The following is a 16,270-nucleotide window of genomic DNA, read 5'->3' as shown; positions in this document are numbered from 1 at the left end:
CACATGAATTCCTCATCCTCTACTTTGAGACTCAATTGGAAACCAGCTCATGATATTTATTGGCAGACAGATAGATAGATAGATAGATAGATAGATAGATAGATAGATAGATAGATAGATAGATACTGTAGATAGATAGATACTGTAGATAGATGATAAAGGAGTCCAAAAAGGCAACAAACACTTACAATAAACAACACCAGTCATAATCTCTTTCTCTCTCACACAAACACACACACGCACAAATTATTCATTCATTCATTCATTTTCTTTATCCGAACTACCTCGGGTCACGGGGAGCCTGTGCCTATCTCAGGCATCATTGGGCATCAAGGCAGGATACACCCTGGACGCAGTGCCAACCCATCACAGGGCACACACACACACTCATTCACTCACGCAATCACACACTACGGACAATTTTTCCAGAGATGCCAATCAACCTACCATGCATGTCTTTGGACCGGGGGAGGAAACCGGAGTACCCGGAGGAAACCCCAGAGGCACGGGGAGAACATGCAAACTCCACACACAGAAAGCGGAGGTGGGAATCGAACCCCCAACCCTGGAGGTGTGAGGCGAACGTGCTAACCACTAAGCCACCGTGCCCCCACACACAAATGAATAAATGGAAATTAAACTAATACTTTGTATTTGGTTAAATTGCGGTCAGCGATCCTTACCAAACACAAATCCCCCATTATTGTTTTTTTGTTTTGTTTAGGTTTTTTTTTTTTTTTTTGGGTGGGGTTGGAGATGTCACGCTTGCCTGTCTTCAAAACTTGAGAACCCTGACTCCAGACAGACAGACAGACAGACAGATAGATAGATATGGCCCTTTCCATTACCGTCAACTATCTAAAAGCCGCGCCTCTGTTTATTTCTGGTGCAGCCAGACTAGCTTCGGGAAGAGCGCCTGAATTAGCATCTGTGTTAAAACGACCAAGCGCGTTTTACATTTATATTTCCGTTCCGTTGTAAACCCTTTCCTTTGTGTTTTCGGCTTATTGTAGCGATTCTGATTTTGAACGCGTTTGCTTCATTACCTGCGCGCTAATTATTTTGACAACTGTACTAAAATATCTCTATACAAGAAACAGGAAAGCGAAACTCAGTGAATACCTGGCAACCCTAGGCGTTAACTTCAGTTGTCGGGTGCCACACTGACAGTTCTTCAGTTCCCTACTATTACTTACTTATTTGTACATTTTATGTGACTTTGGAGCTTAATGGATTCCTACAAACGCTTCAATGACGATAATTACAAACACTGGCTGCAGGCTGCTGAGAGTCTGTACATACTGAGGAGCCACATTCAGGAGTTTGTGGAAAACGAAACCGAAACCTATCACAAGTCTCTTCTGGGAAAGTTAAAGGATCAAGTTTGTGAATCAAAATGTAGTCTCCTTAAATGCTCCCTAAAACTAAAGAAGGTAAAATAAAACAGTTCATCATCATTCAACTTCTCGTTTATAAGAAGCACATACAAGAGGTTAATCATGTTTTTGTTTTTTTGTTTTTTAAAAAAAAAAAAAGGTCTTGTAAAATGTTTAAGAAACATCAAACTTGCCATTTAAAATGTTTTTTTTTTTTTTGTTTTTTTGTTTTTTTTTTTAAGTCATTGTTTATCCCTGATGGATTATAATATATAAAGCTGTAATTGGATGTTATATTGAAAAGAAATGATAATAATGCATTCTGTATGCACAACGTTGTTTTTAATACAGAATGAATTATTATTTCTTTTCAATATAACCACCAATTGCAGCTTTATATTCAATCCTTTATTTAATCTGTATAAACCTAATGCAGGACATGACACATTAAACCAGCGGTGTCCGATTTTATCCGGAAAGGGCCGGTGTGTGGGTGCAGGTTTTATTCCAACCAAGCAGAAGCCACACTAAAAGTCTACTAAAAGCCAAGAACAACTGATTAAACTGTTGGAATCAGGTGTGGCTTCTGCTTGGTTGGAACGAAAACCTGCACCCACACCGGACCTTTGCGGATAAGATCGGACACCGCTGCATTAAATGATGTCCTTGGAGCGCAGATTCGTTATATGAACGAATGATGAGTAAGAATAAGCCGATTGCCACGATGGACGAGCCTCACTGATTTGCAGAGAACATAATAGACCCTGACCTTCGAATATGAGACCAAAAAAGACTGGTTGAAGTATTTGTAGCCCTTGCTTGTGTCTGTAATAAGTGATGGAAAAGATTTTTAGCTAAGTGCTTAATTTGAACTTAAAATAAAATAACTAACGAGCCTAATAAACCCCCTTGTATGTGCTCCTTAAACTAATGTGTTATCCGTTTGTTCTACATGTTTAAGTTTATATCGACACAATGTTCATTATATTCACGTACACTGGAAAATACACGAATTTGTATCTTTAGCGAAAGCGTGTTGCTCACATTATCATGGCTGTCCACAGTTTCCAATTTGTGATAAGTGTCAGCTGTGGAAAAATGCGATCTTGGACAATCATAATCATAAGGGTATTGACATTCCCTGGAATAACTGCCAGCCACATCTGTGGCCTACAGACAAATGGGAAGTGGCCAAGGTGAGTTCTGCATACTGACATACATTTTCTTCCTCATTAACCGTGTGTGTGTAATGTATCTTTCAGAGGGTCACGTGAGCTGATTCTCTGCTGTAAATCACTGTGCATTCAAGACCTCCTGGAAAGTTTGTCATTCTGAGTCGGGAAGTCAGAATTATGATGTGTATTCAAAACGGTTTAAACCAAACCGTTTTGAATACAGCGAGATGGATGTGTAACTTGTGTTAATTAATTCCAAAAAAATACAGCAAGGTTTTTTAATTCGATTTCTAGACAATAACAATTTCTCTCCATGAAAGTTAACCAATTTGCTTGTATTTCAATAACTGACCTAGCAAATAATAACTATTGATAAAATCAGCTTCTGAGATGAGTAAATATCCAATTTCAACATATTTAATTAATTAATTAATACCAACATATTTAATCAGGAATCCCACTCGTAATTACGGTGTCATTTAAGTGTGTTTAACTTGTAAATACGTATTTTCTGACATGACCTGAGCACACCATCAGAGCAGCTTTGACGCATAGCTGCGTTACATTCTGGACCTCCGAGTCCAGCGATTTCTGTCTGCACAACCTCTATGCTGGATTTCTTGTTAATAGAACATTGAAAATCACAGAGAAATGGCAAGTTAAAAAATGAAGCTCTTATTAATTGTTTGTAGGGACTAACAGCAAAACCCATTATCACTCATGTTATGTAGAATAATATGGCTTTATTTTCCTCAGGTTTATATGATACGTGGAGTAAAAAGTCATCGCAGTTTTGATCAGTTTGACATTTCCTCCATTCTGAACTTAATGTATCACTGCAAGTACTTTACATCCTTTACATCAGGCCAGAATCTAACCAAGGTAAAATTACTGAATTATTCCGGTCACACACACATTTTTTTTTTAAATATAGTAATATTTATGTATTAGTTTGTAGATATATGCAAACCAGATAAATATGTTATGTACTATAAGTATAGACTTTAAGCCAAATGAGATGCCATTTATAACATTTTTTTCTGTTCATCATAAAGGTCATCAGTGTGAGAAACAAGGTGATGCATTCCCCTGACTTCAGTTTAAGCAAAAAGGAGATGACTGAAAGTATAAACAGTGTTCTAGAGCTGGCTAAGAGTCTTGAGAAACATGCACCTGGATTAAAAACCATATCAGAAAAGATACAGAAGGTATCAGTCATAAAAAGGCATAACACAGCAACAATTATTTTGCATATTAAGGTTTGGTAATTACAGTAGATTTGAGAAAATAGATTTTTCTTTTTCTAAGGTTCCACAACATTAGAATGAATGGAAGGAGAAAAAAGAGGGAAATCTGTTCTAAGTTGTTTTTCTTTGTCGTACAGTTCAAGAGCATTTTGAAGAGATGTAGTAGGCAGGTTTCAGAGTGTACAGAAGACAGCAAGAATGAAAGTCTAAAGCTGCTAGACAGAGAGCAACATGCCCTGAAGGAGAAGATTGAGTTCCTGGCCCAGTGCTATGAAGATGATCAAGGCACAGAGCTCAAAGTAAGACTAACGTCTTATAATATAACGTCAAATTAAATAAACAACAAAAGCTTGTTTTAGTTTAAGTTGCTTAAGCCAACTTGGCCAAAAACAAAAATAGCATGAAAGTTGCAGCTTTGATTCTTTAAACCAGATCCTTATGTCCATGTTATTTACAGGAAGAGCTGCAGGGCATGAAGAACTTTCTGGAACAAAACAAAGATTTGCTGGAGAACTTGGGCCCTCAAATGAACCGGTTCAATGAAATCCATGAGAAGGTGAAAGAGCATGAGAAGGAAATCAACAAACTGAACACGCAAGTGGACTTCCTGCTAAACTTTTCACCTGGTGAGTGAAAGATGAATGAAGATAGAATGAAACAATAGAAACAGATTCAGCTTAGACGCGCATAGACAGTTTATGGCAAAAACAACTTAAATACTTAAAACAATACCAAATAAACATAACACATACAGAAACAGAGCCTGGAACAGACTCATCTGAGGATGAGGCTCACTTCTGGTTCTGGTTCCTCTCAAGGTTTCTTCCTCATATCATCTCAGGGAGTTTTTCTTTGCTACCATTGTCTCAGGCCTGCTCATTAGGAATAAATGTTAAAGATAAACAGTAACTTAACTTTAAACTTTAAATGAAAGTTTTATTTTGTTTTGTATGCCTCTGTAGAGCTGCTTTGAGACAATGTCAACTGTTAAACATGCTAAACAAATGCATTGAAATGAAATTGAATTGTGTATATATTGGAGAACTAATCAAGGCTAACAGGAAACAGGTGAGGGGAAAAGGTGGGAAGAGAGCGACATGTCAGGTGGGGCAAGGAAGTCCTGAGGGAAACCAAAACACATAAACAAATGCACCTGTTAATAGAAAATGTAAACAACGCCTCCTAGTGGTCAGACGGTGAAATGTCCGAGCAGCCCCTGACAGTTGCAGTATAAGGAAAAGTGTTAGTGTGTGTGTTTATTAAAGGTGGGGTGCGCGATGTTTGAAAGCCAATGATGACATTTGAAATCTCCAAAACAAACACGCCCCTAACCCAAATGGGTGTCCCCCCTGTTTGATAGCTCCGCCCCCCACACACATACATAACCCAGGCAACTCATGGGGGAACCTGCTGGGGCAGCTGACCGAGGGGATATTTTTATCAATAAATGAGTAATACTATGGTAATACAAATGTGTTTTTGTAGTACTGTGCGTTGTACCGTGAAAAGTTTAGCTCCGTTTCACGCCGAAGACGTTCAGTTCTCTCCAGCGCTGGAAAGCTGATCCTATATTAACAAAGGTCCTACTTTTTGCCTTATCGTAAGCCTTTTTTTGCTTTTCGTTTTTATCCGCCATGTCAGTGTTTCAATCGCTTTTGGCTAATGTCAGACATGCGCACTGAACACTCTCTCTGCCGCATATTGACAAGACACGCCCCTTTATGCTCATTGGCTACACGTTTGTTTTGTTAGTCGGCCCGACTCAGTTTTCTGAAGCATTTCTCAAACACCGTGCACCCCATCTTTAATAGAGAGCACAAGCTGTTGTGGTTTAATAGCACACAAAGCTGTTTGCAAGCAAAAAAAAGCAAACTGAGCAAGCAGTGACGAATCCATCTACATGCTTATGTTCTTACTTGCTCATGTTAGGCTACAAATTTTGAGTTGAATTTTGAGAGTTGGATAAGGATTAAGGTTTATGTCCCCACAGCTTTGACAGGTCACTCTTAAGCAATCGTCCATCTTCATCTTTCTTCCGGAAAAAAGATGTACATAGTACAAGTACAATTTTATTTACTTTTCAATAAAAATGACAAATGTATATTGCAATTGTTGTATTTTATTTAATATTTTAATGTATATATTCACTGTTGGGAAGAAAACTAAGCCACTGAGATTCACTGAGAATCCACATATCTTTAAAAATCAGGAAAAAAAACCAACAAGAATCTGCTTGAAAGCTATAGAAACTGCAGTGAGTTTTCAGATATTTCTAATAGGATTTAAATGTTTTATTCTTGTAGCTTTGTTTGCTCATAAATCACAGCAACTCGCACTTTTTGTTAATAAGCACACCAGCTAACATCGTTCTGCATGATTAAATTGGCCTCTATAATAATGATGCTGTTTAAATATCACAATGCTTGTAATGTGACCAACAATTATTGACTAAAGAAAGACAAATGAAATAGTACACTTTGTCATTTTGCCTAGCAAGACTGTTTTATCCTTTAAAGATAAATCCATTTGTCTAAATGTCATTTTTTTGGAAATTTGAAAAGGCAGGAAATGGTATATCATGTAAATTCAAGGTGTAAAGTCTTTGTATATTATATATTTTTATATATACTGTAGAATTTAAACTGATTGTGATTTGCAGACCCAACGTTCACTGGAGATGCATATAAATATAAGAATCATGTGTTTGAAGAGGCTCGAAGAAGGAACATGGCAGAACCTGAATTTATGGAAGAAAGTGAAGCTAGTGGTAACTGAACCTTTATTTCTATTGTAATTTATATATATTGTAATAAATGTTATAATTGCTCTTTAGTGCAGATTTACAGTTGCACATTTTCACAGTTATAACAAATAATAATAGACACTCTCTGTTGAATGTATTTCATTCTAATTCAAATTATTGTTCAGGTTACAGGGGTATTGTGACTGTGAATGGGCGTACATTTAGAGGTTTGCAGGTTTGTCAAAATAAAAAAAACTCCCACCAAGAGGTTGCTAAGATAGCCCTGGAGTACATGAAATCCCACCCTGATTGGAAAGAAGAGACAGTTGAAACCTTATCATCAATATCCTCATCTACAGCATCGTCAACAAGTAAAGTGTTTTCCCTAGCCTTTTTCTTATTAGGTGTATCTAAAAAAGAAAGTACATATAATAAACTTGTAACTTAGTGCATGATGAAATGATAGAGAGAAATAGTATTAAGTTTTATGTTTCACATTAAACATGGGAAATTTACTTTTTAAACTGACCATTCCAGGCAACACATATTATGGTATTGTGACTGTGGATCTTAAAAAACAAGAGGTTGTGTCTGATGGTTGTGATCATGAGCAGGAAGCTACTGAATCAGCTTACAGGAAACTAGCCTGTCAGTTTGGCCTGAGGTCTCTTGATGGTGGGTGCCAAAAATTACGTGACTTTAATAGTTGAACAGATTAACTCAGAGGCTTGGTCTTTATCTAGTATTGCATTTCTTCATGTAGCAGGCAATACTTTTAGGACAGCTGTCCTGGAGCATTTTCAGAGGTGTAATTTCCCGACCCCATTCGAACTACCAGTTCACCAAGAGGATAAGTTCTTTTGCAAACTACAGATCAGTGGGCGTTTCACCTTTTACGACAAAGGTAATTCAGAAGCTTTCTATCTATACAGTTAGCCATCATGGCAATGTTTGACTGGATTTTACAGCTCTCTTTGGTCTATTTCACTGATGCTCTATACTCGGTGTATGAAAACCCCTTTAGATGGTTCCTCAAAGAAGAAACAGGCAGAACAGCAGGCAGCTAAAGTGGCCCTGCAGAATTTGTCAATGATTCTTAATCGTAGGTCTCTGGATAATGCTGGTGAAAACTGGAAAGGATTTCTGAAGGAAAGTCTAGATGCTCTTGGTCTGCCGCAACCAGAGTATAATTTTGCAAATAAAAAAAAAGACATTGGTGAAGAAGTCGAGGGAGCCACTCCTAATGAAGACAATTCAGAAAGTAAGTTTAAATTTATTTATATAACGTCTAGATTTGTGAGACTTCAGTTAATGTCAATGTGCTATAAATATAATATAACCTAACATTACCTTGTAAAATATGTGTTTCAAAACAACAGTGGTCTTCTTTTAATAAAGTAGTTTGCTTGTTATTAAAATTATTGTTTTAAACTCCGTAGAATCTGCTACAAAGATAATTACCAAGAATGATAGCCTTCAAGCAATGAACAGTGACAGTGTGGTCTTGGATCTGCCTAAAGCCGACACAGTCAGTGCTGTTGACAATGAGGAGACAGAACCACTGGACTCCAGTCCTCCAGAGATGTCCGGTGAAGCCACTGAAGTGAATTCTTCAGGTATACAGAAGTTTACTGTACATATACAGTAAAAATGTTCTATTACAGAAACAGCTTTTTGCAAGGTGAAAGAAACCTATGATTTTGCTGTTTCCATTTCAGCCATAGTCTTTTTCGGTGCTGTGACTGTGGCCCTCAACAACCAAGAGGTTGTGTCTGATGTGTGTGTTCAAGACGAGGAAGCCACTGAATCAGCTTACAAGAAACTAGCCTGCCAGTTGGGACTGAATTCACTTGAAGGTGGGTGCCAATACTTATGTGACTGTAATATTTATCCATGTTTAATCTTTGGCTTGGTCAAAAGACTTGCTTCTGCCCCATGTAACAGGTAAAAGAGCAGTGCTGGAGCACTTTCAAAGACATAATTTCCCACCACCACTGGAATGCTCAGATTGCAAAGACAATAAGTTCTTCTGCAAACTCCTGCTCACTGGTCATTTCACATTTTTTGACAAAGGTAATTTAGAATTAGTCTATGTTATTAACTACAATGTCATTACCCCATTAAATCTCTCTTTTCTGATGTTTCACTGTTCCTTGGTGTATGAAAATCCTTTAGATGGCTCTTCAAAGAAGAAACAGGCAGAACAGCAGGCAGCTAAGATTGCCCTACAACATTTGTCAGGACTGTTTGACTGCAGGTTTGAGACCGGAACTGTCAAAAACTACAAAGGGATTCTGAAGGAACAACTAGATGCACTCCATCTCAAAAGCCCTGTGTACACATGTAGACAAAAAGTTAAACTTACTGCAGCAACCTGCACAACAGTCATTAGCAAGAAATTATGTCTTCAACCAAACAGTCAGGAGCATCAGGTAACCGAAACACCGGCTCCAGGTCCTCTAAACAAACCTAACAAATCTCCCAACATGGATAATTCAGGTACACAGTGGTTTGTTTCACATGTACAGAGTATCTATTTTTTAGAATAACAGTCAGTAGATTCTCCCCATAGCATATGTCAGTGAGTACTTCACCCATCTGACCTTTATGTGTGTTTTACAGCCATTAACACACTTCTAGCATTGTTTCATCTCAAGCCACCATCTGTAACCGTAGAGGGCGTCAGCACTGAGGTGGTTTTCAGTGGTCGCGTGGACATAAAGCTGGAGGAATTCACTTTTCAAAACAACAGCCATTACACTGCTAAGAAAGATGCCATTCGGGAAACCTTTTTATTGCTTGGGAATGCTTTGGGAATTTCTAAAACACAATTAGGTAATGATATGTCACGGTAACTGCTGTCAGAGGCTACTGCTAGTCACTTCCCACTAAACCCACACCCCTGACATAAACATAAATATATCAATTGAATATTTTATCCACATCACACTATTACGCCATTTATTAGACTTTATGAAATAATACGTTTATCAACTCCGATAAATTCATCTTCGAGCTGTTGATAGACACCATTTTGCATTGAATCTAATATCATCACAGACCTTTGTTATCATATTGTTATAGAAACATAGTTAATAGATGTCTGTGTTTTGTCTGCCTCTCTCTTTAAGATAAAAACAATGCTTCCATGCTGGTGAAAGAGCATTTTTCAAAGAAGTCTCTTACCCTTCCTAAAGAAGTCTTTGAAGAGAACAAGTGTTCCCTTAATGAAATATCATACAATTTAGTCTATGATGGAGAAGGTGAGTTTGGTTAATTTTATGTATTTACAGTTCGCCTTTATATGTGTTGTAATCCATGTCACATTATTAAAATTTGCCAAATGGAATTAGGCCAAAAACCCTGATAAATGTTAGAGAAAGAAAATTAATGTTCTGTATTGTGTTGTCCTCAATATCGGCGTGTGTATTTCAATTATTTAATTTAACACCACTGCACATTTTTTTGTGAATGGGGAAAAAACTGACTTGACCTGAATAAAAATGTATTGTTTTTTTTATTCTCTGCAGGTTCCACTGAGGCAGAAGCAAAGCAGGATGCCCTGCAGAAAGCCCTGGACACACTAAGCTTGCTCTTTGGGTTCAACTCTTTGCCAAAATGTAGCACAGTTGAGGAAACAGAAGTTCAGATTAATTCCTTACTAGAAACAAAAGGCCAAAAATACCTCATTTATTCACCCCAAAGAAACCTATATAAAAGCTCAGTTGAGCTCCTGTTCAAAGATTACACCATTGTGAGCGAACAAGAAAAGAGGAAAAAGGAAAATACTAATAATCTCAGTAGACGCATTATGGGCCTGCTAGCGGTGGAGCCAGGTAAAAATCATTATCTAAAGCAGTGAATTCTAACCTCTGTTTTTTACTCAGAAAAACAAGAAACAGGAAAAAATAAAAGGAAATGGTGCATTTAATGAATCTGTAAAGGTTTCGAATGATTTACTAACAAGGTTTATTGAGATTTGCATATTTGAAAAGAGCAAAATTAAATTCCAGTTATTTTTGCCAGAATAAATATGCAGTTTGTAGTGTTTATGTCCTGTCAAATAATTTAAAAAAAAACAATGGTATCTACACAAACATTTAAAAAAAGCACACAGTGTGATTTTCCTACTAGAAATATTATATAATAATATTATGTGTTCTCAGCATAATCACAATGCTCATGACAACAAAGGGCTTTTTTCCCATTTCTTTAAAAATGGAGTTGCTGGCATTTAAGATTGAAATTTATGACTTTCCATCAGTAACTCAATAATCTTTTATTATATACTGACTTCAAGCTTTCATTTTTCTTACTTTATTTGAGCAGATTTTTCTTATTTCTCGAAATATATGCTAAAACTATCAACATTATTCATTTATTAAGACTATTTCAAGTGTGAATTAGTAAAAAGAAACGCTGCAAACAGACTTCATCATTCTTTTTCTTGTTATAAACTTTTAATAGGAGATTCTACATATCTAATGGATAAGATGTCATTTTTTTACAGTATGGGATAAATAATAATCCACAGCCAGCGTGTATGCACAAGACATGTTTTCATATACTCGACCAATTCATTTATTTGTTGTTTTGCAGACTCGAATACTTCATCTTTAAGAAACCGCCTAGATGAATGGTTTAAACAGAAGAATTTGAAGCAGCCTGTGTTTGAGAACACTGAGGAGGCTCATGGATCGAAAGTCACATTTTCTGTCAAAGTTTCCTGCTCAAATCCAAGTGAGGAGAATAAAATCAATACCCGCTCTGAATAACGATAAATAAGATCTGCTAAATAAGATCTGCTGTCTGTCTCACACACACATCTCTCTCTCTTTCAGACTGGGAAGAAAGCAGGAAAGTTGCAGAAGATAAGTTGGTTGATGTACTCAGGGAAAGGTTAAGCTATCTGTCTAATTAAGGCAGATTATTATGAGATTTATGAGATTTGGTATAGAAATTTGTTTGTTCTTGTGTGAGAAAATCATTTTCCAAAATAACAGTTAACTTAAACATTTCAATTTTTTTAAAATTATTTTCAGTGACCATCAACTGAATGGTGAAAGAACGACACACTTATTTTAAGGCATCTCTTGTTAAACCTTTCCTTTTGAGACGATATTCTTGACCAATCTGATCTCTCCAATTATTGTCCAATATCCAATTTATCCTTTATAATTAAGATTGAGAAAATTCCCAACAGGAAATCAGTTCTATTCTAAGATGGATGATGTATTTCAGACAAGGATGACAAATGTTTCCTGAAACATTTGTAAAGATTAATAACTACGTGTAGAACGTATTTCTACTGTAGATCGTAATTCATTATTTGCTAAAAATGCATGCATTTCGACCTCAAAAAAAGACAGAGGCCACTAATTTCTATACAAATTATTTTTAGTGTAAGTTTTGGCCAGAATATTTGGACATATTTTATCAGAAATGTTAGCTATTCAATACTGAATGATTTTATATTAAACTGTTGTAAAAAAAAAAGCTAAATCACATAAGTGGCTATCAGCACTGATCACAAGCCAGTATTCAGTACATGATCGCCATGATGGTGAGGTTACCTTTATACAACATTTTTATTAGTAGGATTTTGATTCATTTTAAGTATCTGACATTAAGCCACAGCTAGAGAGTGTGGGGTTTGAATGACTGACTGCTAACAGATTCTATGTAACTTAGACTGTTATTGCAAAAACTGTTCGCAGTGCAGTTATATTAAGTATAAACTCTATCGGAACACCATGGTCAGAACAGAGATGCTCTAGAGCAGGGGTCACCAACGCGGTGCCCGCGGGCACCTGGTCACCCGCAAGGAGCACTTAAGGTGCTCGCGAGGCATGTTCTAAAAATAGCACTGGTCAAAATATAGTTCCGTTTAAAAAAAATTTCAATGGGACAATGGTGAGCAGAATGCAGTGCCAGGCTTCCCACTAGCAGACATTTACAGACAAAGAAGAGATAACATGTTCATTGAAAACACCATAACATTAAACTAAAAATGGTGCACAGAAATGTGAAAAATTGTTAAAAAAAAAAGACTAGATAACTTGTGACTTGATTAATGATTACCTTGACATTACTTCCTGACTTTCAAATGTTGGAACAGATAAACATAAATAAAAGTTGCATGTTTAAATATTCCTACCGTCATTGTTGTATAAATCATTGTTAATAATTGTGGGGAATAATTAACATTGACATGTGAGCAGTCTCTTCACCCTATTATTATTATTATTATTAAAAAGTGATCTGTGCAATTTTGCTATTGAGGAAGTTTGTATCAAACAGGTAGCCCTTCGTACTACTCAGTTCCCTTGAAGTAGCCCTCAGTCTTAAAAAGGTTGGTGACCCCTGCTCTAGAGGATTAATTAGGTTATTAACACTAAGGAAACTGAACATATAGTTCACAAACATGGCTGAAACTGCAAAGTGCAATTAGATATGTGGACATGTGGACATGCAGACATGCGGTTGTGTTTTGCGGAGTAAAGTCTGGTGTAGCCATGTTTGTAGTTCACAATATGTACTGAAAAAAGTCTGTCGAGTCTGTAGATTGACTTGACCTTACAGCTGCTTCCCCAATCAGATTAGTGGACCAGAACTATCTGTTGTATAACATTATAATATAATATAATATTCTTTAGTTTGTGAAACTGGGGGCACGGTGGCTTAGTGGTTAGCACGTTCGCCTCACACCTCCAGGGTTGGGGGTTCGATTTCCGCCTCCGCCTTGTGTGTGTGGAGTTTGCATGTTCTCCCAGTGCCTCGGGGGTTTCCTCTGGGTTTTCCGGTTTCCTCCCCCGGTCCAAAGACATGCATGGTAGATTGATTGGCATCTCTGGAAAATTGTCCGTAGTGTGTGATTGCATGAGTAAATGAGAGTGTGTGTGTGTGTGCCCTGCGATGGGTTGGCACTCCGTCCAGGGTGTATTCTGCCTTGATGCCCGATGACGCCTGAGAGACGCCTCCCCAAGACCCGAGGTAGTTCCGATAAGCGGTAGAAGATGAGTGATTGAGTGAGTGAGAGTTTGTGAAACTCTATTATTTATAAATACATACTTAGTTGTTAAAGAAAGGAGAGGAGATAATCTGATTGGATATCTCAGCACTCGGTACAACTGCATCATTAATAGAGTCATTCATTCAGTTTTACTGCTTTTCTATGTACTTATGTGCTTCACTGCACAATGTTATCGTCTGATTCAGTGGTCAGAAACATGACGGTAATATTTAGTTTGTTTATCTCATGTCTTATTCATGCATATGCATCGCCCGTAGTCTTTTATGAGTCATGAGAAGAGAAGGAGGGGGGAGGCCAGGCCTACTAACTGAAAATCTTTTGATGCTTTGTTAAAGGAGTGGAGGTGTCAGAAACACTTTCCTGGTACAGTGGGATCATTTTTATGCTCATTTTGTTATTTCTTTTGTTTGAAAAATCCACGAAATAGTTAAATTCAATTTAATTTATTTCTATAGCGCTTTTAACAATTCACATAGTCTCAAAGCAGCTTTACAGAAGTATGGAAAGAGAAAAGAAAAATTAAGTTACTATAATAAAAAGTCACACTGCATTTTTTTTTACTGTTTATTTACTGTAACCAAGAACCTTATCTAAGAAAGATGCATGGATGCACTTTCGTTTTAATTATTAAAATGTACACCGATCAGCTGAAACGTTAACCACTGAGAATAAACCACATTGATTATCTCCTTGCAGCAAGTGAAAAGACAGTTCTGGAATTTGATGTGAAAAAATAAAAGCAAGTGTAAGGATCTGAGTGACTTTCACATGGGCGAGATTGTGATGGCTGGGTGACTTGTGGGGTTTTCCTGGTATGCCTACCAAAAATAGCCCTAGAAAAGATGAACTGGAGACATGGTCATGGATGCACAAGGCTCATTGATGTGGGGAGTGATGGCTAGCCCGTCTAGTCCGATCCCACAAAAGAGCTACTGTAGTTCAAATTGCTGAAAAAGTTAACACTGGATATGATAGAAAAGAGTCAGAACACACAGAAAATCAGAGCTTCCTGTGTTTTGGGCTGCATAGCCACAGACCAGTCAGTTTGCCCATGCTGACTCCTTTCCCTTGCTGAAAACACTTATAGGCACGTGACTTTTAGAGGTCTTGTGGGTGTCTTGTGGAGTTCACGACTCCACCTGTCAGATCTAGTGGCACAAAACAGGAAGACCTGCGCAGGTGGTTTTAATGTTATGGCTGATTTGTGTGCATTGCTGTAGGGAATCGTTATTATTTATGTGTAACAGGCTTGATATGACCATAATACTGAGTGTGTTGTATTATATTCTAATTGAATTTACTGTATTGGGTTTTATTTTCTTTCAGGGTGTTCTTTTTAAAGTCATTGCCTTTTTTTTTATCATTCCTGTACTGTAATGATATTATTATCCTTTGACTTTATAATTATTAGTGAAACTACAGTAGCTTTAGCAGTGTACAGTTTGGATACAGCGATACGTTCCAGCTGAAAGCATGTAGCTGGAATAAAAGTACAGTTCCGCACATGTTTCTTACCACAACTTAAAAAAAAAAAAAAAAGCTATAGAGACCAAATGCACAGGAAGCAGCATCTGTGTTTACAACAAAAAATGTGAGAACCGTTTGAAATGTAGATTGTCTTCCAAATGATTTATCAAAACTAGCAAGACACAAGAAAAGGAGGTAGTAAGTTTGATAAGATTCTCTAAAATAATCTTGGTAAGATGATTCTATTGGACCACCATGTACCGTTACAAATGCACGGACAGTCCGGTCTTTACTGTACACTACTGAACACTCTTTTAATCACCTTTTTTTTTTTTTTTCCAGCTCTTGGTACCATTTTATAATTATTATATTTTTAAACAATTTTATCTGAGAATGTCTCATTTCATTTTAGTATTTTAATATGTTCCAATCTTACACTGAAAAGCACTTTGTAAACTTGTTTAAAAAAGTAAAATTGAAGATGATGATGATGATGATGGTGATGCTGTATATTATTATTATTATTATTATTATTATTATTATTATTATTATTATTATTATTATTATTATTATTATTATTCAGTCTTCATTATACTTATGAAGTTTCCCAGTGAGTAGTGCACATTCACTTTGGTCAACATCAGTTATTTCCTGTGGAAGATCTGTGCACTTTGCCCGTTTATTTTCAGAACCACACGACATCAAAAAAGAGTGAGCAGTTTCGGTTTTGATTAGCTTGACGTTGTGGCATGTGGGTTAAATGTGTTCAAGTGTGTGTCACTTGTTGATGCAGAAATGTTTCAACACTTCTGCTGTATATTATTATTATTATTATTATTATTATTATTATTATTGTTGTTGTTGTTGTTGTTGTTGTTGCTGTTGGTGGTGGTGGTATTTCATGACATAACAGGTAAATAAAAATTCAACATTAAAACATACGTCCCCAAGGAAATCAGCATTATATTATTTTACTTTATTATCTACATATTGTTACTATTTAACTTTGACCATGTTTTTTAAACCTAAGTCAGAATTGCATGCCACTCTGATGGGTTGTGCTCTCTGATGCAGTCTGTTCCAAGTTTTCCTTACGTTATCCTTAATTCTATTTCCTTTTACACTTAGAAATCCATTTCCATTTAGGGTAAATGCCATTATCCAAAGCAATTTACAAGTAAGACAGAGTAGAATTCAGATATAGAGCTGTAAAGCCAACAAAAAGCCAC

The 16,270-nt window shown here is 36.7% G+C and overlaps 1 protein-coding gene across 3 annotated transcripts; it reads left to right on the top strand.

The window, feature by feature from the left end:
• Window positions 1–892: 892 nt before the first annotated feature.
• si:ch211-91p5.3 (uncharacterized) lies at window positions 893–15,982 on the top strand. 3 transcript variants are annotated; one of them, XM_060860357.1, is made up of 20 exons: window positions 893–1,433; window positions 2,441–2,572; window positions 3,308–3,433; window positions 3,607–3,759; window positions 3,936–4,097; window positions 4,256–4,424; window positions 6,458–6,565; window positions 6,727–6,912; window positions 7,079–7,216; window positions 7,308–7,445; window positions 7,566–7,802; window positions 7,981–8,157; window positions 8,260–8,397; window positions 8,486–8,614; window positions 8,717–9,040; window positions 9,164–9,376; window positions 9,673–9,804; window positions 10,072–10,377; window positions 11,141–11,281; window positions 11,383–15,982. In XM_060860357.1, exons 1-20 carry the CDS (start codon window positions 1,230–1,232, stop codon window positions 11,460–11,462), a joined length of 3,393 nt encoding a protein of 1,130 aa, XP_060716340.1. In that variant the 5' UTR covers window positions 893–1,229; the 3' UTR covers window positions 11,463–15,982. The 3 variants fall into 3 exon arrangements, with proteins under 3 accessions (XP_060716340.1, XP_060716339.1, XP_060716341.1); XM_060860356.1 differs by having other exon boundaries at window positions 7,305–7,445; XM_060860358.1 differs by lacking the exons at window positions 893–1,433; window positions 2,441–2,572 and adding an exon at window positions 2,982–3,205 and having other exon boundaries at window positions 7,305–7,445.
• The last annotated feature ends 288 nt before the right edge of the window (window positions 15,983–16,270 follow it).

This window comes from Tachysurus vachellii, chromosome 24 (genome assembly GCF_030014155.1).
Source record: "Tachysurus vachellii isolate PV-2020 chromosome 24, HZAU_Pvac_v1, whole genome shotgun sequence".
Taxonomy (NCBI): Eukaryota; Metazoa; Chordata; class Actinopteri; order Siluriformes; family Bagridae; genus Tachysurus; species Tachysurus vachellii.
Note: the sequence above shows the minus strand (reverse complement) of the source record. Positions and strands in the feature narration are given on the sequence as shown.

What these genes read in the sequence shown, in the direction of transcription:
- si:ch211-91p5.3 (XM_060860356.1), top strand. Translation starts at nt 1,230, where the DNA reads ATGGATTCCTACAAACGCTTCAATGACGATAATTACAAACACTGGCTG. An exon ending in TATCAGAAAAGATACAGAAG is followed by an intron (nt 3,760 to 3,935) that starts GTATCAGTCATA and finishes TTTGTCGTACAG; the next exon opens with TTCAAGAGCATTTTGAAGAG. An exon ending in TGGCCTGAGGTCTCTTGATG is followed by an intron (nt 7,217 to 7,304) that starts GTGGGTGCCAAA and finishes TTCTTCATGTAG; the next exon opens with CAGGCAATACTTTTAGGACA.